At 41.5% G+C, this 25,307-nt stretch overlaps 3 protein-coding genes across 3 annotated transcripts; 2 read left to right on the top strand and 1 right to left on the bottom strand.

Annotated features, from left to right (window-relative positions):
* The first annotated feature begins 1,222 nt into the window (after positions 1–1,222).
* Positions 1,223–6,046, top strand: agxtb (alanine--glyoxylate and serine--pyruvate aminotransferase b). The gene is made up of 11 exons (XM_008285758.1): positions 1,223–2,092; positions 2,727–2,919; positions 3,077–3,141; positions 3,252–3,352; positions 3,451–3,521; positions 3,612–3,696; positions 3,782–3,880; positions 4,099–4,168; positions 4,675–4,770; positions 4,998–5,126; positions 5,691–6,046. Exons 1-11 carry the CDS (start codon positions 1,820–1,822, stop codon positions 5,796–5,798), a joined length of 1,290 nt encoding a protein of 429 aa, XP_008283980.1. The 5' UTR covers positions 1,223–1,819; the 3' UTR covers positions 5,799–6,046.
* Positions 6,047–6,475: 429 nt separating this feature from the next.
* thap4 (THAP domain containing 4) lies at positions 6,476–12,096 on the top strand. Its single transcript, XM_008285757.1, has 5 exons — positions 6,476–6,602; positions 9,747–9,903; positions 10,231–10,340; positions 11,005–11,108; positions 11,283–12,096. Exons 1-5 carry the CDS (start codon positions 6,578–6,580, stop codon positions 11,397–11,399), a joined length of 513 nt encoding a protein of 170 aa, XP_008283979.1. The 5' UTR covers positions 6,476–6,577; the 3' UTR covers positions 11,400–12,096.
* Positions 12,097–12,805: 709 nt separating this feature from the next.
* Positions 12,806–21,201, bottom strand: LOC103360102 (bcl-2-related ovarian killer protein homolog B-like). Its single transcript, XM_008285756.1, has 5 exons — positions 20,902–21,201; positions 20,150–20,488; positions 18,732–18,860; positions 15,060–15,223; positions 12,806–13,920 (listed from the first exon to the last, which is right to left on the bottom strand). The coding sequence occupies exons 2-5, from the start codon at positions 20,370–20,372 to the stop codon at positions 13,795–13,797; spliced, it is 642 nt and encodes a 213-aa protein (XP_008283978.1). The 5' UTR covers positions 20,373–20,488; positions 20,902–21,201; the 3' UTR covers positions 12,806–13,794.
* Positions 21,202–25,307: the final 4,106 nt, after the last annotated feature.

The raw sequence follows: 25,307 nt of genomic DNA, 5'->3' as shown, positions 1-25,307 counted from the left end.
CCCAACAACATGGATGTTTTTCTTCTGACAAGTGTCATCACGATCCAACATCTTCCTGCAGACAGAGCGCTCATGTCTGAAGCAGCTGTAGAGACACAAACGAGCACTAAATGTAAGACAACAGCTTAAAAATTCTATTTAAGCTCGGATGAGGCTGGTTAAAGGGTAAACTGCTTTTCTACAGCACCATGATTGACAGCTTCATTGCACACACTCTCTCTTTCTGTCCCCTGCTCCTCCTCCTGCTCTGTTTGGGTACATTTTGAGTACTAAGTTCAGGGCAAAGGCCAGTGCGAGGGGGAAACCAAGTCCCACTTATTTATCAGCGGTGTAATTATTTACCAAGCCGTAGCCAGAGAGCAGCACGTCCTCCCGAGTCCTATCATAACCGTGTAAACGTACAGTATTCTATAGAAGTACTGACAAGAAAACTATGCTTACAGACTGAAAGAAGATTTCTAATCAACAATATCTATATAATAACAGAAAACATGTTGATCAAGACATATCCTGAACATCAGTTTTTTGTATTTTTTAGGTGTTTTTCCGTTAGTGGTTTGAAGTTTGGAGCACAAGTTGACCCTGTTCAATTTTTAACATCTTTAAAAACACCATTACAGTGGGTTCGTCCAATATTTAACCATGTTTCCTACATAACAAGAATTGACAAACGAAATGACACTGATAGTTTGCTGTCAAAAAGAAAAGCAGCGTCATCTCAGGACAGGTACATTTTTTGCATGAAAAGCTTGCAAAATAAGAATACAAAAATGTGTAATACTGTTCATGTTGTTGTCTGTCTTATCACAGAATTACCCAACATGACAGTGCGTCACTGCTAACACACACTCCATAATAAAACCGAGCTGTTCCCTGGAGTGTGTTCTCGTGGTGTGTGTGGCTGTGTATTTGCCTGCCCCCGTTCTTCCTCTGAGAGCAGATTGGCTCTCTGAGAGGAGACTCCTCTTTACTACCCGAATGCTGCTGTGACTATAGGATCAGACAAAATCAACAAACCACCTGCAAACTAACCTCAACCGGTTCCAAGCTGCCAAGCGCAGGACCTCACTTTTCCATTGAGTTCAACAGTCAGTTGCTGCAGATCTTCAGAAAACAGTCACTGAAATCCATCCTGGTGGATTAATCTATGACAAAAGCACCAGCATGCATATTCAAGTTGTTCTAATCAGTTCAAATAAGTTCACTGCAGTTCATCTCAGTGGAGATCAATTCAAATGAACTTTATTTATCTTGCACAACACAATATGTCATGTCAGGACAGTGGGCACGGTGAGGACAAGGCCTTACAACAGGGAGGGAAACAGACATCTCTTCAATTTAAATATTAGCTTGAAAAACATTCAAGAATTTGTGCTGACCTGAGCTTTTTGGCATACAGACACTGTACTGTTCCGACAATAAATTACTGACCCACTCATTATTTTTATACAAATGTTGATTTTCAAGTTCCACACAAAGTTCTTCCAACCTGGGAAGGGGCCTTGAGAAAGGCATGTCCAAAGCTATGAATATTTTAAAAGGCCAAACAGTTCAGAAACATAAGTGCTATCTGCAGTAGTTGATCAAAAATATAAATTAGAGTCTAAATAACCAAATTTGTCTTTTCCCGTACCGTTGTCATACGCTGCTGTGCACCTTGTTGCAGCCCTGTGAGTCAAGTGACGCACACCGCCCTGTGGCCACCAGGTCAAAGACCTGTTTGTTTAAAATCTTCACCCAAACTCACAGTCAGGCTCAGTCTCTCTGTCAGAGGAGACCTCGCTCGGTGCAGCTTCTCAGGAACAGGACACCAGCCGAGATGCAGCGGGCCTTGTTCAGCCGGAGCGCGCTGCTCGCCCAGCAGGCAGCAGCGGCCCTCGACAGTCCGCTGGCCGCCAGGAGCGCGCCACTGATGCAGCGCCTGGACCGCTCCATGTCCTCCGTCACCATCCCGCCGCCAGCATGCATGCTCCGGCCGCTAGAAGCGCCTCTTCGTTACCTGTTTGGACCAGGACCCTCAAACGTTCCGCCACGTATCTTAGCTGCAGGGGGCAGGCCGATTATTGGTCACCTGCACCCAGAAATGTATGAGGTAAATACTTAGTTCAGAGTCAAATAGAACGAGTTACATTACACATTGAAGTGACTTTATAAGAACAATCAAATTTGACACAAGTTGGCCAAATGAACTCTGGAGTTACAGGAGCATTCTGTGTCTTGGGTATATTCTGACGGAAAACGTTGAATACGAATGTGTTACTGTTAGTAGCCAAGTATTGCATCTTAACTTTGTGTAAAGTTGTCTGAATAATTTCCAGCCACTACTCGTTTTTTATAGATTCAACAACTCAAAGTTTGTTGTGTAAATTATTCATGCTTAGAATTCAATAGTGTCCTTTTAATCTGACTTAATAATGACTAGAAGTGCACTCAGACATCCGCCAAGACCACTGGTCTATTCTTCTATGTAATATAAACATCCAAACCCGATTCACAAAAAAAGATTCTTCCTTTTCCTGTGTTCTACCACTAATGCTCCAGTTGTCATTAAAATCGACTTGGCAGTTTTTGCATAATCCTGCTGGCAGAGAAACTAACAGAAGTTCAAAAGTTTGTGCGTAATTACGCACAAGCGAAGGTGAACTCACTTAAACCTCAGCCTTATTAGTGACCATAACTGGCAAATTAAACTAATATCTGTTTCACTTTTTAACTGTGTGTCACAGATTATGAATGACATCAAGAAAGGGATCCAGTACGCCTTTCAGACAGAGAACAACATGACTATATCTATGAGCGGCTCCGGGCACGCCGCCATGGAGTGTGCGGTGTTCAACACGGTGGAGCCCGGAGAGAACGTCCTCGTAGCCATTAACGGCATCTGGGGGGAGCGCGTTGCAGAAATTGCTGAGAGAATGGGTAAATTGTTACGCACGGTTTTGCGCACGCACTTGCTCGCCAAAGAGGATAACAACATTACAATGAGACTGACTTTGTATTCTGTGCATTTATCTATCAGTTTATTCGTGAAATGGTTCAACAGTAGCCAATCATGATTGCGTTTATTAATCTGCAGGTGCCAACGTTCACAGAATGGTAAAAACGCCTGGAGGATATTTCACCAATAAGGAAATTGAACAGGTAGGCACCATGTCTCTGAAGCAGCCACTAGTCTGTCTCAGCTACACTGCCAATAAGAAGAAAACGTGTAATTAAACTTGTTTTTTTTTCTTCTTTTTTGGCACATGTAGGCCATGCAAAAACACAAGCCGGTCTTGTTTTTCCTCACACATGGAGAGTCCTCTGCTGGCCTCTGTCACCCAATAGATGGCATTGGAGACATCTGCAGACAGTGAGCCTCCCACCACATCTCAAACAGAGTATCAGAGTAACCAATACACATAGTAACACAATATAATGCCGTATTTCTCACTGTCATATCCTGTGCAGACACAACTGCCTCTTCCTGGTCGACACAGTCGCTTCACTTGGAGCTGCACCAATTTTTATGGACAAGCAAAGTAAGGCAATGATGAGAGATTACCTTCCTGTGCATGCTACCACTGTTAGTGCCTGCATGTGATTTGATTTGTCTCCCACTCTGTCCGCAGATATTGACATCCTCTACACTGGTTCTCAGAAAGCACTGAATGCACCTCCTGGCACAGCACCCATCTCTTTTAATGACAGAGCATGGTAAGCAGCAGGGTTTCTGCACGAGTGTTCCCAAATATGTGTCCTAAATTGTCACAACTGAAGTCCCACAATCTCTCCCACACAGTCACAAGATGTTTAACAGGAAAACAAAGCCAGTATCCTACCTCTTCGATATGACACATCTGTCCAACTACTGGGGTTGTGACGGCCAACCAGCCAGAGTGTAAGTCCACGGCAGACAACTGCTTAGGAGCTGTTCAAACTGTTAAAATGACACAAAAAGCAACTTTCCTTAGTTTAAAAAAAAAAATAATGAAGGTAATAAGGTTGAAATTTTTAATGCTATTGTATTGAAAAGGCACAATAACACATGTGTTTGATATACAGATAATAGAGTGAATGTATATGATAGGTTTTAATCATAATGGCTTTTTGTTTTAGATATCATCACACTGGTCCAGTGTCTGGATTCTTTGCCCTGAGAGAGAGTCTGGCGATTCTGGCTGAGAGGGTAAAGAGACATTCCACCACTTTTTTATTTATTTATTTATTTATTTATTTTAAGTAATTTTGCTGAAAAGGAATTTCTACAATTCATTGTCTTTTAAGATAAATTCCCCCTGCAATCATTTTGGCAAATGTTTCATCATGTTATTCATATGATCCTTGTTTTGGAGCTGATGCATTTAAAAAAAAAAACCCATAAAAATTAATGAGTATGTTCCCACCATCTGCTGCAATTAAAGCATAAATTATTTTTTATGCCATCAAGGAACTAACCTCTCTTATACGCCCAGATTTGATGTGCAGTGTACTCCTGAATCTTCAGATTTAACGAAGCCATTCACTCTTGCCTCTCAAAGTCCAGAGTGATAATTAGTTTTAGTCTCAAAGCGCTCCTGTTATCCTCTTTTGCCACCTGGTAATTATTGGCAGCTACAGTTCTGAAGAGAACAAGCCTCTCAAAGATTTTGGGCTAATTTTCTCTGAACTTAATCAATCTTTGTCTCCCTCTAGGGGCTGGAGGAGTCCTGGAGGAAACACAAGGAGGTGGCAGCCTACCTGTACAGAGGACTGGAGGATCTGGGCCTCAAGCTCTTCGTCCCTGAAAGAGTGAGACGGATATACAACAAAATCATAGCAGACTTTATGGAGAAGGGCAATAAAGAAGCTGTTTGCAAGGAACAAAACAAATTAAAAAATATCAGAGTCTATACTATGCATGGCATCCTTTAGATGTGACAGCGTTTTTATTGCACTAAAACTCACCAGGGTTTCATCCTTCCTCACTTGTGTTGCCTTGTTGTGACCACAGTCGTTTTTTGCCACTTGTCCTGCAGGACTTGAGGCTTCCCTCAGTCACCACCATTGCCATCCCTGAAGGCTACGACTGGAGAGAGATGCTGGCCTACATGATGAAACACCACCAGATTGAGATGACGGGAGGACTGGGCCCTTCCATCGGCATGGTGAGTCGATGCTGATTTATCATCCCTGTACAGTGGACACATTAATGCCTCAACATTGCCCCCGTAAGCATCAGACTGCATTTATGGTAGATCAGGGGTCTCGAACTCCGGTCCTCGAGGGCCGCAATCCTGCAAGTTTTAGATGTGTCCTTCTTCCAACACACCTGATTCACATGATCAGGATCGTTATCAGGCTTCTGCAGAGCTTGATGATGAGCTGATCATTTGAATCAGGTGTGTTGGAAGAAGGAAACATCTAAAACATGCAGGATTGCGGACCTCGAGGACCGGAGTTCGAGACCCCTGCAGTAGATGGTTTACATGTGATTTTCAGTCTCAGCAATGGCTGACACATTGAAAAAAAAAAAAGTGACAGAATGGGAGGTGCCTGAGATTGAGTCACGACTGATCAAACATCCAGACTGAACTGTTCGCCAGCTTTAACTACAGCAGTTATAGCAAGCAACGTCATCAGTTTGGTGTCTGAACAGCTTTCTGAATCATCCTGCTGAGTCAGCAGCGACTGCATTCTTATACTGTACTTTCCACCTCTCTTCTAATTAGGTGATGAGGATCGGACTGATGGGATACAACTGTGAGAAGAGGAACGCTGACTTGGCGCTGCACGCCCTGGCAGACGCTCTCAAGAACTGCAAAAAGAGCAAGGCTTAAGAGCCCATATTCCCACACCACTGACCCTGTGCTCATTCATTAGGGAATTTAAAAAAAAGGAACATCCAGTGTCACCACATGCAGGACAGCTGGAACAGTGCGTACCTTTGAGGATTCACTTTGTGTCATTGACTGCAGAGATTTTAGAACACGGGCTGTGTATCTGTCTCGTATAAGTGCAGAATTAAAGAAGCAGATGTGGTCGCATGGCCTCGAAGATGTCAATAAAGTTTATTTTATCAAACCTCTCCTGCCTCAATGTGTGGTAATAGTAAAAAAAAATAATACTATAAAAGTCAATAAATGTTATCTGCACTGGCATTATTTAAAGGTTATTATACAAATTTAACTACTAATCTCTTTGTAATTGTGTATAATTCTCTAACCTTTGTTGATTGTTCTCTGGCAATCTTACTGACATCGTTTATCCTTGGGTTCAATTTGACCCCAGCAATTTAAACCTCCAGAAAATATCAGAATTACAATTGCTACCCAAGTTTTTGTGTAAAAAGCCCTTTAAATAAAACTGAAATAATTATTTCAATGACTTATTTAGAGATGTTAAACATTGAATGGGGTCTAATTGACACCAAAGATAATGGGGGGTTTAAATGTGCATGCGCGCGAGTATGAACTACATTTCCCATGATGCCCCGCGGTGATCAGTCCGTCTATTAAACTGCGTCACTGTCGCAGCGCCGTTGACTTTGTGACTTTAATTGGACACTTCTGCTCAATTTCACGCATTAACACAGACCCGACTGCAATTTGCTGTACTAATGGCGTGTCCTGTGAATCACACCGGTAGGTTAAATGTTGACTTTTAAATGGGGAACAAATGTTATGACAATATTTCAGCTTTTCTTTGATTCTTTTTTTTTCCCCCCAGCTGTGACCTGTCATTAGCTTCATCTTCAACTCACTTGACCTTTCGTAATGTTACCTATAAACGATCTTGTGGCATTTTAACTACTTACAGAAAATTAGCAAAGTGCAAAATGTGCGCTTGAGTCCGTCTACAGCCCTTTACACCCTCCACTGAAGCCGATAGTTGGTTCATTTTAGACGACGAACCTTTAATGTAACGTTTTAAAGCTTTTAAATGTTAAGCTAGCTTAGCTTTAGCCTCGTACACAAACAGCCGCGATAACTGCGTTTTGTTAGGGTTCGGTTTTACATATGAGTGCATAAATCAGTCACCTTTCTCTGTGGTTTGCATCTTCCTCTGGTTTTCTACCACTTTGTGATCTTAACACCACCGCCACAGCTACTGAGACTGTCTTCTGCTAAGTCTTCTTCTTCGAGGTTCACCTGCAGTTGTCATCTTCAGGCTGAATCAGTGCCATCTTCTGGAGCTCATTAACACCTGCAGTGTCCTCTGTGTCAGATTAGCAGGCCAAGCATCCTCTGACTGGTCCTAATTTACGCCATCTATGATATGAAGGCAGCATGTATTCGTTTATTGAATGCAATCCATTCTTTTTAAGTGTCCCATCACAAAGCAGCTCTACAACAGAATCTATGTCAAGAAGAACCACAATCTTGGAAATGATAACGGGCAGATGTTGGCAGAATTAGATCATAAACTAGACATCACAAGTCAGTCATGAGACACACATTTACGACACATAGTTAACAAGGTTGTTGATAAAAGATCAGATTAACTTCATTCATCTCAAAGGAAATTGTTTTATCAGTGCAATAAAGAAAGGTTAAAGATATATACACAATTACAGAAAGGTTAGTAGTTAAATAGGAATACAAAGTACAAAATGCAAAGTGTCCGAGTGGATGCCAAGAAATGGTGCCTAACATAAAACAACATATGTATTAAAATGTAAGATGAATAACAAGAAACAGATAAATATACAAAAAAAAGTAGGCAGATGTATGACTCAGGAATATTGCACTGGACAATGATGGCATTTATAGACAAGATATTGAAAAGGATGGTGCTTGTGAAATGTTTTCCCACTCTTCCTGAAGGCTTTGGCGAAGTCGGTGGAGATATTGGGGGACAGAACAACATTATCATCCACAGCTGTCTGAACTAATAGATGACAAATAATGGAGTTTTGGACTTTACAGGTGTCCGGCTATGTTCCTGATTGCAATGTCCACATCCAGCTTGTTCTCACCTTTCACCTTTAAATGAAGCTGCATTTTAAGATGGCATTTTATCGTCACTGGTCAAATGAGTGTCTGTGTTCTGGTTGCACCAGTCATTGCCCTTTAAAGCCACACCAGATGAGAGGTGGACGAACGCACTGGTTGAGAATTTGTCACCAGCTGAAGTTTTTTGTGAGCAACTGGCTTAGCACCGTTGCCTCGCAGCAAGAAGGTCGCTGGTTCGCGTCCCAGTGGAGTTTGCATGTTCCCCCATGCAGCGTGGGTTCTCTCCGGGTTCTCTGGCTTCCTCCCACAGTCCTAAAACATGTTGAGGTTAATTGGTGATTCTAAATTGTCCATAGGTGTGAATGTGAGTGTGCTTGGTCTCTAAGTGTAGCCCTGTGATAACTGGTGACCTGTCCAGGTGTCCCCTGTCTTCACCCTGATTCAGCTGGGATAGACTGTAGCACCCCCGTAACCCTAGTGAGGATTAAGGGGTGTATAGATAATGGATGGCTATTTCCTGCAGTTAACACGTTCTACTGCATCTTGCACAATTCTCCTAGAGATTGTTTGGATGCGTCCCTATAATTTGAAGTGTGTGTTTTAGATTGCTTTGTCCTATTTCTAATTGTAAACCGCATATACTGTCTGTAGTAGTAATCTAGTCAGTAAAACTGAGCGATTCTGAACAATATCCTTTTTTTTTTTTTTTTTTTAAAGTCAAGTATCAGTTCAGTGTTTCCTGTGTAATAGATTTTGAATGTGACAGCACATTACCACATGAGTTAGAATCAAAAGTGTGACTGTCACACAAAGAGGATGGTGTGAAACCATTAACAGCCGAGTAAATCGTGGGTCAGGCATGTTGCATAATTTAATTGCGGCCTTTGCTAAATGCACTGTTTCAAATCGCAATTTCTATTTAAAATCAGTCACTTTTTTTTTTTTTTTTTTTTTTCTATTTAAAATCAGAGTCACTCTTTTTTTTTTTTTTTTTTAATTCAGTCACTCTTGCTTCCTTTTTCCTGCTTCCTACCAATTCTCACATCACAACTTTTTCTCTGTGCTGGTTCTCAGCCTTTATTGATTTTTTTTCCCTCATGCAAAGCTTCTAACTCGTTTTGTTTAAGTTCAAGATGGATGTTTGCTTTTTTCCATCTTTTGTTTGTCTGCTCAATCTGCCAGTGAATATGACCACCTTGCTCTGTTTTTTTGTTTTTTGTTTACTTCTGAATGTAATAAGTCACTTCAGACTAAAACTTTTTTATTTGATTGGTTTCTTTAATTCATTGTAAAATCGTCAAAACGCTGTACAGCTCTATCTGCATATACACCATTTGTTTGCATATTTCAACTCTTCCTTTAATTCGTCAGTACAAGCTTGTACACAGCCTGCATGTTTATATTAGAGACAAGAATCACTTAGTGAAACTACATTTTTATTTATTACTGTGTTTTGAAGTAATGTCAAATCTACCAAAACAAAAACCTCCTTTTAGTGATATTGTCACTTTTGATTTAAGATCTTCCCATGACTCAGTTCACCATATCTTTTGTTGCTGTCATTGTTTCAGCGAAGAGAAAGTCACTTAATCGTGAGGAAATATTCAGTAATAATAGTCTATATTTATGTGTTTACAATGTGGCACCAACTGCTTTACAGAATATTTAGTGGATAGTTGCCTGTATCATCTGGTGACTCACAAGTTCTTCTGTTACATGATTCAAGATCAATTTGTTTGTACCAGTAATTGTGAATTTAGTTTGTGGCACACACATAACCATCTCGTATGAAAAATTAATTTCATGCAGCCTAAACATTGTGTGTTTTACCAGCAGTGGAGCTGAACCCGGGCCTCCTGCCTCTCGACTGGCTGCTGGGTGCCTGGGAGTCCGATGAACCCGGGGAGGGCTGCTTTCCCACCATTAAACCCTTCCGCTACACAGAGACGCTGCACTTCAGCCATGTGGGGCAGCCGGTCATCAACTTCATGTAGGTTGTCAGTGAAAAAATTAAACTTCAATAATTATTAGAAACAGAAATATTTCATTAGTGTATCTCAAGTGGTTTATCTGTGTGACAGCTGGAGTAGGAAAGATCAGAGGACAACCTCATTAAGGATGTTTGAGTTCAAAGGTATAGAAAAACAAGACACAGCAGAGTTCAACAGCAAATGACAAACTATTCTAATAATACAGCTGCTAATGAGTTGCAATGTTAAATTACTGCAATGTAAATTAGTCCTGTTCCTTCCTGTTGTTCAGAAACTCTGTCGCCAAAGTTCAGCTGCTGATTTCTCACTGATGCTGCGTTTGACAGGTTCAATGCGTTTCACGCAGAGTCCAAAAAGCCTCTGCACAGAGAGTGTGGTTTCATTCGAATGCAGCCAGGGACTAACAGAGTGGCGTTCATCATCGCACAGAACTCAGGTACAATTCACATCACTACATGCACTCGTGTCTTTATAGTCTTGCCCCCGCTAGTCGCATAATTTCTGGAAAAGTGAACCCCTTTATATGTTAACGTACTTGCATTTCCTTGTCGTGCTGCTTTCTACAACTACTCCGATGTATTCTGGAGGCACATGTTGTACTTTGTACTCCACTACATTTATTTCAAAACTTTAATCACTTGTCATTTTGCATATTCAGATTATTGTAAATACAAAAATAACAAAGACATCATACTATTTTATTGTAGATTAAGCTTCCAAACAATATTTAAAGTCATTAAAATTAGATTGAGCTGCCACATAAGTGATGTACACATTAATGAATCAGTCATTTTAATCCAGTAACATTATGTATATGATAGGGCAGCTGTGGCTCAGGTGGTAGAGCGGGTTGTCCTCCAATCACAAGGTTGGTGGTTCGATTCCCCCGCCCTGCCACAGACGAAGTGTCCTTGGGCAAGACACTGAACTCGAGGTTGCTCCCAATGGCAGGCAGCACCTTGCATGGCAGCTCTGTCACCATTGGTGTATGAATGTGTGAATGAGAAAGAAACACGTTAAGCGCTTTGAGTAGCACTAAGGCAGAAAGCGCTGTATAAGTACAGACCATTTATTGAGTCATGCTGTGTCTTCTTGTGCAGGTCTGGTAGAGATTGAGGAGGGCGAGCTGACGGGGCAGCAGCTAAACCTGCACACCCAGTCTCTAGCCAGAGTCTCTTTCGCCAGGGAGCCTCATGTACAGCAGGTAAAACTGATCCTCTGTCTGCTGTCAACATTAATCACCTGATCTGTACATAAAATAGTCAAATCTGTGAAACCACCAACAAACCTTTTCCCTGGGACTCATTTCAGCCAATAAACTATTTGTAACTCTGTTGCTGTGTACCTGTGACCTCACCTAGTCTTCTCCATCTTTCAGATTTCTAGAGTGTTTCAGCTACGACCTGATGGGAAGCTGGAGCAGACAGTTTCCATGGCAACAGACAACCAGCCACTGATGCAGCACTTGCGCATCACTTATCGTCGGGCATCTTGACCCAACAGGCAGGCAGGCTTCTTATACATATAGAAACGCACTGATCAATAATAATAATTATATAAACAAATCTACAACTATGCAGTGTTATTTTAATAATGGTATGTGGTTAAAAAAAAAAAGTTACAGTGTCAGATACCTGTCAACTTTAAACCACATGTAAATATAACTCAAACTAAACCAGGTCAGTCTTACATGACATTACACAGTCATATCACAGCATTCTTCAGACACTTGGAGTCTAAGTCAAACATTAAATTAAAAAATAAAGACTCATGTTGCGCTTCCATTAGATTGTTGCACTTAATGGACTCGGTTGATTAAGGGTGCATGAGCAATGTTAGTATTTATTGTACTGATATTTAAACTGCAAAGCTCTTTAGTGCAGAGTTAATGGAAAGAACATACAGTGTCCTTATTTGTCTATTTGTCTTCCATTGTGCTATTATAAGATTATTATCTAAAGCAGCTGCTGCACCGGAGCCAATGCACTGTCTGTCGAGTCACAGGGGATTGTTATTATATTGTATAAAGGTTCAAGACAGAAGATGTGTCCATGTAAGGTCACTGTTGCCTCCATATGTTTAAGATGTCTAAGTTTAGTTTATTTCTTTCAGGGGACAGCTTCACTGATATACATGTTGATGTTTGTGTGTTAGACACATTGAAATAAATTCTTTTGTTTTTGCTCATTTGATTTTTTTTGTGTGTGTTTATGGCCCTTTGGTTTGAAAAAAAAAAATGCAGTTAAAATTGAAAAGCTAATGGCTGCCACAAAGTGTAGCCCTTATAATAAGTTTATGTTAGATGCAATGATTTGAGAGAATCCTATTCTCAGATGTAGCTGCTTCATTTGTCAGCTCATCTAGGGGCAGGTGAATGTCTTTATGCACGATGACCTGTGAACAACAGGCTGACGAGTCACCAGGAACTATAGAATCAGTCATTCTTTCTTGTCTTTATCCAAAGAAATGTTTTTCTCTTTGACAGGTGGATAATACCAATTTGATTTTATGGTGTTATTAATGCTGTTGTGCGTTACACTGCCAAGCTAATAATGACTGCCACCAGATGCATTTGTTGGATTTTTGAAGTATCTTTCAGCAACTTTTTGTCTTCATCAGAAAGAAGCAAAAAAATGTCCCCTCCTAAACTGGGACTCCCTCAAGTCTCAACCGTCCAAGCTGTAACAAGCCTGGTTTGCTGCCCACATTGTGTTTTCCTCCCCAGTGATTATGAAATGGCAGCTTAATCTCCCACGCTTTAACTCATGTAGCCCACAACGGAGGGTGCAGCAGTCGGTTTGCTTTGCACTATTCAGGTCATTTCAAGGGGAAAGTCAACTGACTGCATGATAACAAAGCTGCCAAAGTGTCAGATCAGCGGGATAAAGTATCACAAGGCAATCGATTTTGTTCAATTTATTGTGGGTTTAAAAAAAAAACGAAAAAAACTTGTCGACACACACATTTACACATCAACACTGTGAAAGTGACACGCATCACACACAATCATCCTGTTGTAGCCGTCGCAGCGGCTCTCTTCATACTGCAGTGGTTTCAGCTGTTAAGGTCAAAATAAAAAATAAAATCATAAATAAAGTATTTACAGAATAAAAAGACAATCAGTACCATCAAAATATGCACCTTCAGTCTGTACCTCTCCTCTGTCCTTAAGCTCTTTGGCCAAAAACCGGGCCCACTGGGAGCCCACGTTTCTTGGCTAATTGTGTCTAGAATTGCAGCAGAATGTTTAGTTGGTCGTTTTGGATCGTATTTGGAAAAAAAAGACACTGTTTGCACTTTGGTAAAGTACAACATGAAGTGTAAACAGTTGATACCACCTCATATTGCTTTCAGGTGTGAACTCGCTCCCAATCAGAACTCCTTTGCCTCTGATATCCTCACAAGACCCACCCGAGCTGAGCGTCAGTTCAAGCAACACGGCTTTCACCTCCATCACTCCTTTCGGTATATAATCTGAGACAAACATCACATTTAAACACCAGACTGTTTATCTCAGGAACAGCCTCTCGTAGGTCACATTCAAACACCGTCACACGTTACAAACACTTTTGAGAAGCCTGGTTTACTGCACCGGTGTAAGTAGTGAGAAAAAATACGTAGAAGAGGTGGAGTGATAACAACGCTGCCATGGTATGCTCTTAAATATCGCAGCGACTACTCTTGGGATGAAGGGTAATCACTTACAGACTCATCTGACACCGAGGAAACACGAACACGCTGCTGATGAAACATTTGTTGATGGCCATTCAGCGACAGACTGTAAAATCTGCTGGCAGGCTCAATCCCCATCAAGCGCCGCGACCATCTCCGGCTTTTATAGACAAGTCTGAGATTTGGAGCCCACATACTCCTCTGCTCTCGCTCTCCGTTCACGGCTCCTTCATGATGTAGACGTACATGGTGGTGAGGAAGTACTTGAGGGACTCCACGGTGGAGGAGAGCCAGTTCTGTTCGGGGGTGAGATCCTTCTTCACCACACATTTTGTTATCTCAGCCTGGAAAAACAAAAACAAGGAGATATTTTAATTCGATTACTATCAAAGAGTCAAAATGCTGGGTTTTTATGCACATGTTCTGTATTTGAACTGCTGCTGAAGAATAAAATTTTAAAAACAAATATCTTGGTGTCTGAATTTCCCCAATCTAATGATTTTTTTAACTGACTTTAATCATAAAATTTAAAGCATTCATTTGAGTTTGAGCACACTAAATATGAAATCTAACCTCAGTGTCCATTTACTGACTTGTTCTGGAGTTTTAATCAAAGTCAGATTTCATTTTCTGAATATTAAACGGTCCAGTTGTCCATCTAAATTTGTAAACCCGAAAGAAAATCACATTTTTTCACCATAAAACTTCACTGAAATAGGTGACACAGATGGAAGTACAACATTTTAATGCCATTTTAAATTTAAGAACTCAGCAGGGATTACATTCAGGTACAGAGGATTCAAATTCACATTATTATTGTCATTCTTTGCTTCTCTAAGTCAAATGCATTTCAAACATAAAAGCAAAAAGTCCCTTTCTCCTGCAAAGAATTTCAGATGGGGGCTGTGTCTTAGGAGTAAAAACAAACGGGGCAAAGTGCATGTCTCCAAAACAAATTCAGGAAAAATGAGGTACTTGAAAAAGCATAACTCAGGCTTTGACCTCGAACATGTTAGCTGTGTCGTTAGTCCCACAGCACTTGACCAAATTCCATCTTATTTGAGTGAAGCATAACAAAATCGTACATGTGAAACTTTTGCTCTTTGCAGATCAACCAACAGGAAGTTAAAAAAAACAAAAAAAACAGGGCTCCGTTTTCAGAGCCATCAGATTTTATGTAACTCCTCTGACTCCGTCTAAGCTCTGATCTATAAACAAGATAACATAATTAGTCGTGTCGCCACAAAAACAGCAGCGCGGAACAACCCAATGCAGTCTGTCTTAAACTCACAAGCACGAGAGGCAAGCGGCGCCTTTTCCGTCTTATCTCAAACGTCAGCTTTTTTCATTTTAGTCACATAGCAGGACAACAGATTACTGATACAGAAATACCAGATCGTCATCGATTAGGGTGAGAACAGCACAGCGCTGCTAATGCATCACGGCCTCAGCTGGGAGCCATTATCAGAAAGCAGACACTTACCCATCCTCCTCGTCTCTTCAGCCAGGGAACCAGGAATTTGCGGACGAACTGCCCCAGACTGTCCACTAAGATGTGCACTGTGGTTGGATGGCCTTGTCTGACGCAGTCCACAGCCAGGGCTCCGGCTACTGCATACATGGATACCACCTTCCCCCACGTTATACCTGCAGGAAGAACACACCTTTAATTATTTTTATGTAGCTGTGAAATCTTTTAGACATTAAACTGCTCTCACCTCAATCAGAGTTTAAGATATGAACAGGTCTGATTTTATGAGCCAACTAAAACAGTCCGATGTGCAGCTTAGAAAGGTGAGTCAACACTTTAACTGCACAAATGCATCGTTGTGTCCAGCAGTTAAACTTTTGAAAAGAACAGTGCTTACATTCATATATCCTGGATGCTCAACGAGGTGACTGAGTGTCATATTCACAGCAGGGTATTTTTATGTTTCAAACAGGTCTGGTGGGGAACTTTAAGCTGCAAACCAAAATCGATTCTGTCTCACAGTGACGGGGTAGTTTCTGATGGGTGTCAAGCAAAAATATCACACTTCTCCTGGAAGACATAAGCTTTAATCCTCCGCAGTGGCAGAATGTCTTGACAGAAATCGATAAACTGCCGTCTTCACCCCACCATAAACACTCCTTTCCTGTTCTCATGGGTGCCGGTTCCTCCCATGCCAAACAACAACACCCATCTCCTCTGAGGTTTCTCTTTCCTGAACATATTCTGTGACCTGCAGTGCGACATGTGGGGCAGTCGGTGTGCAGAAACAAACTGTAAATACCAACTGAACACTGTTGATGTAGCTGATAAGAGGTTTTTATAAAACTATGCCAGATGTAAATTAAACAGGGTGAAACTATGCTGCCATTGTCTGGAGGGTGAAACGCTGACGCAGTTTTAGATATGAGAAGGTCAACAAGTTCAAGAATGACTTTGTAGTCGATCCTCAGAGGCAATCAAGCTGACGGAATGCCGAGTTCTTTGTCTTCTTTTTTCTGTTTAAACGGATCTCGGCAACACTCGGTCTGATAATTGAGGGCATCGAGCCATTTCAGGCGCGGTTTCCAGAGCAGCGAGGATTGTTATAATAGCGGTCAGTGATGCAGAGCAGAGCCTAATGGCATTGGCCTCCTTAACCCAAGCCGTATGATCGTAGCTGCGAGCTGACCTGCAGCGTCTGACCGTGGCTATATGAGGATAGAGCTCTGGGTGAGCTTAAATGAGATAAGTGTCCATGGAAGCTGTCGGAGCACGTCATGTCTCACTCCCTACTGAGAAGCAGGCCAAGAATAGAGACAAGATCGTCAGGGATAAAGCCGGAGGAGAGGAGGGCGGAAAGAGTGGGAACAGAAGGCAGGAGGAGATGGATGGAGGACAGACGAGCCATGTTGATTTAACTGGGGGGAAAACCGCTGTACAGATGACTAGCAACCTGCTTTCAAAGCAACACATGTGGAAATAGATTCACCGAGTCCGCCGCGGTGGAGGAATGATAACGAATACCGAACAAGCTACGAGGCTAAATTTAAAACAAATTCCACAGGGCAGGAAAAATAAACATGCATGATTCTTCTTTTTCTATTTATACCCAGGTTTCTGCCCGCCCGTCCCAGAAGGCTGGAGCAGCCTGGGTTCACCAGTTTGTTATTCTTCAGAAGGAATCCCACGCTGTTTCCAGAGATTACACCCTCATGACGTCAAATCGAGCAGACTCTGAGCCAGAGCGCAAGCATGAAAATTATATTGAGCAAGTCTGGTTCTGATGTTTCCTGGCAACGCGCCAAGTTTTACTTGCTCATCGCACAGTGGCAGGACTCTCTAATCTCACCCCAAAGGCTTATACAGAGGGCATAAAGCCACTCTCTTTATTGTGGCGCTTTAAAATGCCATCGCTGCTTTGTGTACACAGCACATCTGTTGTCAAGACAACTTGAGAAAAAAAAAAAGAGCCCAACACAAGTCCAAGGCCAGCACGAACAAGTTCCAGACCAACAAAAAAAAAGCTCAAGTTAACCAACTGCCATTTAGAGCAGTTTCGTCTGCTACGTTTTCCTTTCAAGATTCTCAGAGGACCAAGCGCGGCATTTAATCTGCACAGGAACAGGAATAAGCACTTAAGTTGTTTGTGTAGACGTGAGGGGCATCGTGTGCGCTGAGGGCAAACCTGCAACCTAAACATGAATCAAGAATCGGATTCAGGAAAGCTCGGGTCCATCTGTTGCTTTTCTCCTGCTATGTCTCTTCCTCTAATAAAAGGCATGGCCAAAAAGTCTACCGAACTGTTGCATTATAATTAAAACCTTGGTCGTGGGTGTGGGAGACACATTTGCCTGATGACGAACCTCAAGGAAATAACCTTGAGTCCAAAATATTACCGCACACGTGATATCACTCCACATTTCATGCTCATGTCAAACTTTTATAAGCCATTAAGGTAAAGCTCTTGGTGCTCTAGTCTCAACAGTTTGACAAAAACAACACCTGAACTCAGAGAAAGACATAAAAGCCCCGATAAAGTTTAACCGGACTCAAAGGACACTCAGCCCGATCTCATGATTGTCTTTACAACAGCAGCACATCTAATTTATAATTCAATCAATTATAAATCAGGACAGTTCAGTTATCAGACTGTTACCAACATTCTGCGAGTACAATAGAGGAATGACATAATATCACATGATTTGTAACGAACTGCTGACTGCGTTTAAACCTCGTATTGTACAATCTTTGTAAAATTGTTTCCTTCCTGGACTGATTTCCTGTCTTTGACTGCTTCATTTGGATCATTTAATAGAGAGCTGCAAGAATGAATGATGAGCTGATTCAATAACAGCATTTTTTTTTTTCAATCACCAGTATGCTTATTTTTTCACAAGATAAAATGAATTAACTGAGCCACGCTGCAGATTTGAGCAATGTCACACACACATAGGATGATGTGATGGGTGACATGTCATGATGGAAAGTTCTCTTTGAAATAAACACATGAAAAACAGAAATAAACAAAAGCATCTTAGCACAGACTTTCGCCTGACTTTTGGAATTACTCGTCCCTCTTCTACGTATCTCGCTCGTCAAACTGATGAGCAAAAACGTTCCTTCAAATTAAAAATAAAGATGTTTCAAGTAGAAGTTTTGCTGCAAATGTGTATGAGATATAATTGTTGCTTATTGGTATCCTTGATTATTAACAATTGTTGTCAGCCCTGAAAAAAACAGAAGAGTGAACCCCTGAAATCCCTATAGTATGAAGTATTTTCTATCTAAGCAATCAAACACTGGCTTCTTCCATACGAAGCCTTTATCTGACAAACCACAATGACAGGAGAACGCTGCGGACAAAGCAAACACCTTTTACGTACAGAAATGACAACCTAGAAGTGTAAACGAATCGATGCTCGTTTTGGAAAGCAGCTTCTAAACTTAGAAACTTCAATGCAGGACTAACGATGTCTCACTCCGCCTACGTCTGGTCCGCACCCACTCACTCTCCCTGAAAGCCCCTCTCAGCCAAAGGCACACCTGTTAAATCACACTAACTGCCTCCGTAAGTCACATCCTGTGCTGACAGATCTCCCTTTGGCTCCAGACCACACGTGTCATTTCCAGCGTGATGCATTATCATCATTATCATCATCATCATCGTCAGCAGCGGCCCTGTACCTGCAGAGAAGATCTCCGTTGCCACGCCGATGAAGGCATCCGAAACCATGTTCTCCATGGCAACAGAAATGTTGAGCTGCCGCGCCACGTTCCTGTACAGACTGGGCTGTATACACTCCAGCTCATCGCCTTGGTAACAGAGGACGAGCAGGGACAAAATTAAAAAAAAAAAAAAAGAAGAAGAAGAAGAGAGAAGTCTGTTAGGAAGAAGAGCGCAGTTCATCTGAATGAATGAGACTAAACAGATCAAAGTGAAGCAGCTTGAACCGATTATTCAAACCACCTGCAGACTATCTCACACAGCTTAACGAGTTCGGATATTCAGTGTGTTCTGCAGCTCAGATGTCGGGATTCGACAATCCAGCTGCTGTCTGCAGTCGGTTTCAAGCTGATCTCAGACATAATCCTTACCTCATCTTGAGCTTATCATAGCTTTATAGACTCAGTGTAGAGAGTGTCGTCTGGGGAAATCATTCAATCTGAGAGTCAGGCCTAAAAAGCTTCTCAGTCTAGTTTCTTATATTTGATTATCTCATTTCTTGAATGTTCTGTCCTCAAAGAATTTGATTAAAACAAATAAATTATGCGCTTTTTAGACCGAAGAGGAGCAATTACATCCCTGTCACACTGCATAATCACAATGATTCCTGCTAGAAAACGTAGCCTTAACCTGCCCAAACACACACACACACACACAATGTACTGTTGCACAGATTTTCCCAAAACCAGCCAAAGAAACTTTGTGCATGTCTCAAATATAAAACTTCTGTTCACTGTGGCTGACGTTGCCTCCTCCACTGAGGAGAGCGTGTTGTCAAGGATGTTTGATAGTCGAGAGGATATCTAAAAATAAAATCATTATTCTAAAATCTGGCACAAAGTTTCTGTTGCAGACTGGATTGAGATGAGGACACAGAACCTATCCATACATCCATGATCGCCAGTCTATCACAGGGCTACACTTAGAGACAGACAACCAAGCACACTCACATTCACACCTACGGACAATTTAGAATCACCAATTAACCTCAACATGTTTCTGGACTGTGTGGGAGGAAGCCAGAGAACCCGGAGAGAACCCACGCTGCACGGGGAGAACATGCAAACTCCACGCAGAAAGATCCCAGGTGTCCTCACCGCTGCGAGGCAACAGTGCTACCCACCGATCCACCTTGCAGCCCACACAGACCCTACTGGATGTTTAAACTGAGCATATGTTGAGCTTTATGTTAAAGATTGAGACTGAACTGGTGATGATTGTGCACCTGTGGCAACTCCAAATAAGACACTGGACATTTCAAATACGCTAAAAACTAATTCAGCTGCAATGCAACCACACCATGGTTCCTGATTTATACTTTTCCTGTTTGGACAAGTCAGTCAACACAGCCAGGTTTAAACATGAGCTGTTCTCTTACCGAGACAGAGGAGCACCAGAGACACCTCAGCCAGCGCCGCGTTGGAGGGACCGAAGTTGATCTCGGTTTTGGACCACCCCAGCCCGTTCTGGTTGAGCCTGGACAGGATGTAGTCTCTGCACAGCGCCTTGGACTGGGACACCAGCTCCTTCTCAGTCAGCGATCGGTCGAACACATCCAGGACCTCTGCAGCAAACACAGAGGACCGTCGCAGGACCTCCATGTCCTCCTGCAGGGGGATGTGGGTCAGAGAGCAGCCTGACCTCGGGGGGGATCAGCTGTGTCTCGGCGTGTCTTCGCCGTCTCACAGAGGGACAGAGTTCAGCGGTAATATGGCAGCTGTGAGGGGAGGGAAACATGCAAGGTACAGATAAATAAATGAATCCTGGCTCACAAATCTCTCTTTCTCACCGGAAGGCCAAAAATAACAAGCCCTGTGTGTGATTAAATAACAACCCCATGCTGTTACTGCACACTTTGGAAGAAAAGTGGGTGTAAAAAAGACATTCAGAAGCTAAAACTGACCAGAAACTTACATAAGAATATGATGGAGGCGTTATTGTTGTGAGTCACATGGTGGAATAGTCAAGATATTGCTACACTTCTTGGATTATGCAACAACAAGCTCTGATAGGACAAGATGACAAAAAGGGAAATCATATTTAACCCTATCTTGATTTGAGATCAAAAACACATTAAGGAAATAATTCCAATGTATGGCTGTATGAGAGGAGAAAAAAAGCCACGCTTACCAGCAACATCTTGTCCACAGTGAGATGGCCCCGCTGATGATATCACAATTTGTCCAATAAACAAGCTCCGATTTATCGATCAGAAAATCTTCCACAGCAGCTCTCTGTAGTTCACTCCCAGCCAGCAACACTCGACTGTCACAGAAAGAGAAAATAAAGCGCGTCTACTCCTCAAAAGACAATCGCGCAGCCAAGTTGTGGTTCAGCTCTGGTTTCCAGGAGGGCGCATGGTGCGGTCAGTCCACGACTGAGCCGAGGGACGCAGTTGGAGGACGCCTACCTGTTGTTCCACCTTCCCATTGGCGCTGGGAGGGTGTATTAGTCCTACAAGCAGGAGAATCCCGGACTCAGAGCGCAACAGCCCGCCTCCCGTGCGCGCAAGAGCAGCTCCTCCCTCCGGCGGACAGAGGGAGACAAATCAACCGCTCCTAGTTTTCATTCACAAGTCTGGGCAGATGATTATCTGGTCGCCAACAAAGACGGGATGAAGCTCCGAGGCTTCAAGGAGGATCAGTGTGTTTTCAGCTTCTATCTCTGACAGCTTTTTGTTGTTGTTGTTTTTTTTTAAACATACAGATTTAAACCACATATGTGGGTAAATAAAACTGGGCTTTGAGTGCAGGTGAGGCTCAGGAGATGATCTCCTGCTCAGGTTTTATGTAAGTGTTCCTGGAGCCAAAAGTGTCGCACTTTTAATCCGCCAGAGCAGATAAATATAGACGTCCTGCTCTGCATCTTCAGCTGCGAGGGAGGCCGAGCGCACTGGGCTCAGACCCACTGTGTGGTGATGTTATCCTACCATAAATAAAATTATACTAAATAAATAAACTAATAATTTAATTTAATACCAACATATCAACATTTAGAAGATGTTCTCAGGAACACAGACCAAGTTCTGTAATAATAATAAAGGAGGAATCTTCTCAAACCAACATTTTCAGATGCTATCAAGGCCTCAGTGATAAATAACTGTAAAACTTAGTTTATTTATAAATTATATTTGTCAAATCAAAAACAATGTTGCCCCATAATCCTTTTCTGTTCCATTTTTAAGGATAAATTCCTCTTTAAAAGTGGTTCTGCTTTCTTTTTTTATCGTGTTTAAAAAAAGTTTTAAAAAATAAATTTAAAAAAAGCTCAGAAATCTGATGTTTTGGTCCCTCTGTATGTTACCTGCAATATGTATGACAATTGTGACATATATGACTGTATATATGTGTCCACATTTATTACTTTTCAAACTGAGTGCAATAATAGTGCCAAACCTATCATAGTAATTATGTTTACATCTTTTGCTTTAACTTTATTATTACTGCTAAAAACGAATATTTCTTATTTAGATGTTTGGCCGCTAGGTGTCGCTGTTTTGGTTCATCCTGATGAGCATCTGAGAGGTCATGCAAAAAAAAGAAAAGAAAAAGACATCAGAGCCCACTTCTTTAAGTCCATATAAATATGAACACAGTCCAGAGAGTAGGATGTGGTCAATAATTTCCTCTGATGCTTTTCATAATAAAATGACAGGATTCACACATGTTATAAAACAAACTAATTAATAAAGTGATTCATTTTTACTATTAAAGTATGAACGCATGGATGTTTTTAAGATGGAAACAGCTTTTTTTTATGATCATTTATTCTGCAGCTGCAGATTTAAGTTCATTTATTGATTCATTTATTGAAATTCTTGTTGTGTTTTTGTAAGAAATTCAAAATTTAAAGTCAAAAAGTTGACTTTAAATCTCCTGTTTTTTGCTTTTTGTTTTTCAATCTTGAGAAGTTATTTGGTTAACAAAAAAAATAATAACCAGAAACCAGAAAAAACAAAAACAAAATTTTAAATCAATGAGCAATTTTAAAAGCTTGGAACCATCTGAATAACATTAACTTAAGTTTTTGTTCAAACTTATTCCTGGATGGTCTTTTTTTTCCATCTCGTGGATGAAAAGTTAATCTCTCCTGATTAAAAAGAAACTGATAATCTGTTTTAATCTGAAACACCACCAGCAGACTTGACGTTCGACCTTGTAGCCGTTGTGCTCTGCTCAGTATTTTTTAAGCGTTTTAACCGGAGGTTTGTTGATATAGTGGTAAGGATGTTTATTTCTTCTGGAGCTACGCTTCATTTAAATAACTGCTTCAGAAAACATGAAGTTGTGCCGTTGTTGACATTAGTAACTTCAGCATAGCTTCTCATCCAGACTCATCTGAAGGAGACATCTGACAGTGCTTTACCTGGTAAAATAAAAATAAGGAAAATAAATAAATTAGATGATTTTTCCCCCCCACATATTAAGGGACAACCCATATTTTGAATGGCGCCGAGTCACAGACAAATGCAGACACATGAAATAGAAATAAAAGAATACATGGCTGTATCAGATAAAAAATTAAATTAAATGTTCTTTTTTTAAATAAATATGGTAATTATCACAAGACCAATTAAAGAATGTTAAAGCAATGATGGTTAAATTCAATAAGAAGAGCAAATAAACCTTGAAACCGTCCCTTTAATGAGATCAATTTAGGTTTTTGTTCAAATTTAATCAATGCAAATTGGGGAAATATTGAGCTTTCACACTTTCACATCAGGAGGCTTCGTCTCTAAATTACTTAATTTTTTTATATCTTAATCTATCTTAAGATATAAAACTCACCACGTGATGCAAGTTTTTTGCTACCTCCAGTTTTTTTCCGTCTTGAGGCTGCTGCTGTTTCTCTAATTAGCACATTAGTCACAGGGTGAGTTTCTAAGTGATCCTCTTAAAATGAAAACGGGCAAGAAAGAAAACCTCGCCCCTCTGGCATTCATGAGTCAGTATTCACATTGTTCAAACTTTTACATGTGTTCACTTCAGCACAAACAGTCTCTTTTTCTGACATGTTGTCTCCAGTGTGTCAATAAAAGGGACATGTTTACACATTTGTGGTCGGACGACATGTTGACATGCAATGAATGAACATTTAAAAGTATGAAAACGCTAATAGGTAACATGGTGCTCGGCCCTCTTAGTCACTGCCAATGACACCTGGAATCTAGTTTTGTCTCATTGCAAAGAGTGATGGAGCTCCCAAAAATGTCAGTGTTGCTGAAAAGTCTGTTTATGAGCTTTGGCGACCACGTGATGCTCGTGTTAAGCAACCATAACTTCGACAATCATCAAGAACTGTATGTTCACATTCATGTTTTGCGAGTCTCCTCATTTCCACCAGCTGTGCTCACTGCTTCCCATCCACACCAGGCATCCATCCCGTCTAGTTTTTCACAATCGGGTAATTGAGGACAACCGGTGTGTCTCGAGGACGTTGTCTATTATCTGAGTTGGGCTGTTGAGCTGAAGGTTATTTATTAGTTTCTGTGGGATGAATTCTTGCTATTGGGCACAACCTTGACTTAAGTCAGTGTTAAACGGTCATGAGACTGAGAAGAACAGGCAGCATGTTGTGGTGTGCATTTGTGTGGCAGCTATGAAAAACAGCTGACCAGCAAGTCTCACATTTCTATTCAGTTTGTGTGTCGACCCTCCATCAGTCAAAAATCTGGTCCGTGTGGACTGCAAGACGACATATTGTTCTGGTGCTGTTGCTTTCCTGCACATTTTTGGTGGTTCAACTAACTAAGCCACTCAATAAAATCCATCACATCAAGGTTTTTATCAATGAGCTAACATTTAAGTGTACAATGCACATGAAGGTAGCAGGTTTTTGGAAGAAATGATTCACTTGTTGTGTAGATGGCCCTTGGTGAAGATGCTTGAGTGAAACCGAGCTGCTAAATATGCTAACAAGCTCAGAAAGGGGAAACCCTTTGTTTGAAACTGTGGCCTAAGGGGGAGAAGTTGCCCCCTCAGGTAGTCGTTAAGTAGCAGCTGGTCAAGTTTAAGGTGTCGCCTGAAACACTTCTGGGAAAGAACCTGCACTGACAGTATGGAAACGTCTCTGCAGCATTTACAGCACGACAGCTGTCTGAAGCAGGAATGTGATCTGATTGATAATGAACTTAAAAGCACACACATCTTTAGTGGTTATTTCTGAGAGACTGCTTTTAATTGTAAATTCACCACGTCATGATTTCAGTGTGAACTCTGCACACTAATCACACATTTAGTGACTTTCATGCCTTTAATTGGTGGCATATCGATGCACCATGTGCCAAACTGTCAAACAATATGTAAACACTCTGCAGCGGGTTCTCCTTCCTTCCTTCCTTCCTGCCTCCCTCCCCTCTCTCCCGTGCCCACATGCCTTTCATTCCAGCCAACATTTTCAGTCTAACGTAGGAGTGCGTTTCAAACTGCGTCCAAGCCTCACGCCCATCGTCCCCGGTGCTGGGGGAACAGGTAAAACCAGAGGCGCAGGAGAGCTCATCAAATAGCTACGAGGGTTGGACTGGAACCCTCGTCGCT

Source organism: Stegastes partitus, unplaced genomic scaffold (genome assembly GCF_000690725.1).
Source record: "Stegastes partitus isolate 25-593 unplaced genomic scaffold, Stegastes_partitus-1.0.2 Scaffold415, whole genome shotgun sequence".
In the NCBI taxonomy this organism is placed as follows: domain Eukaryota; kingdom Metazoa; phylum Chordata; class Actinopteri; family Pomacentridae; genus Stegastes; species Stegastes partitus.
Note: the sequence above shows the minus strand (reverse complement) of the source record. Positions and strands in the feature narration are given on the sequence as shown.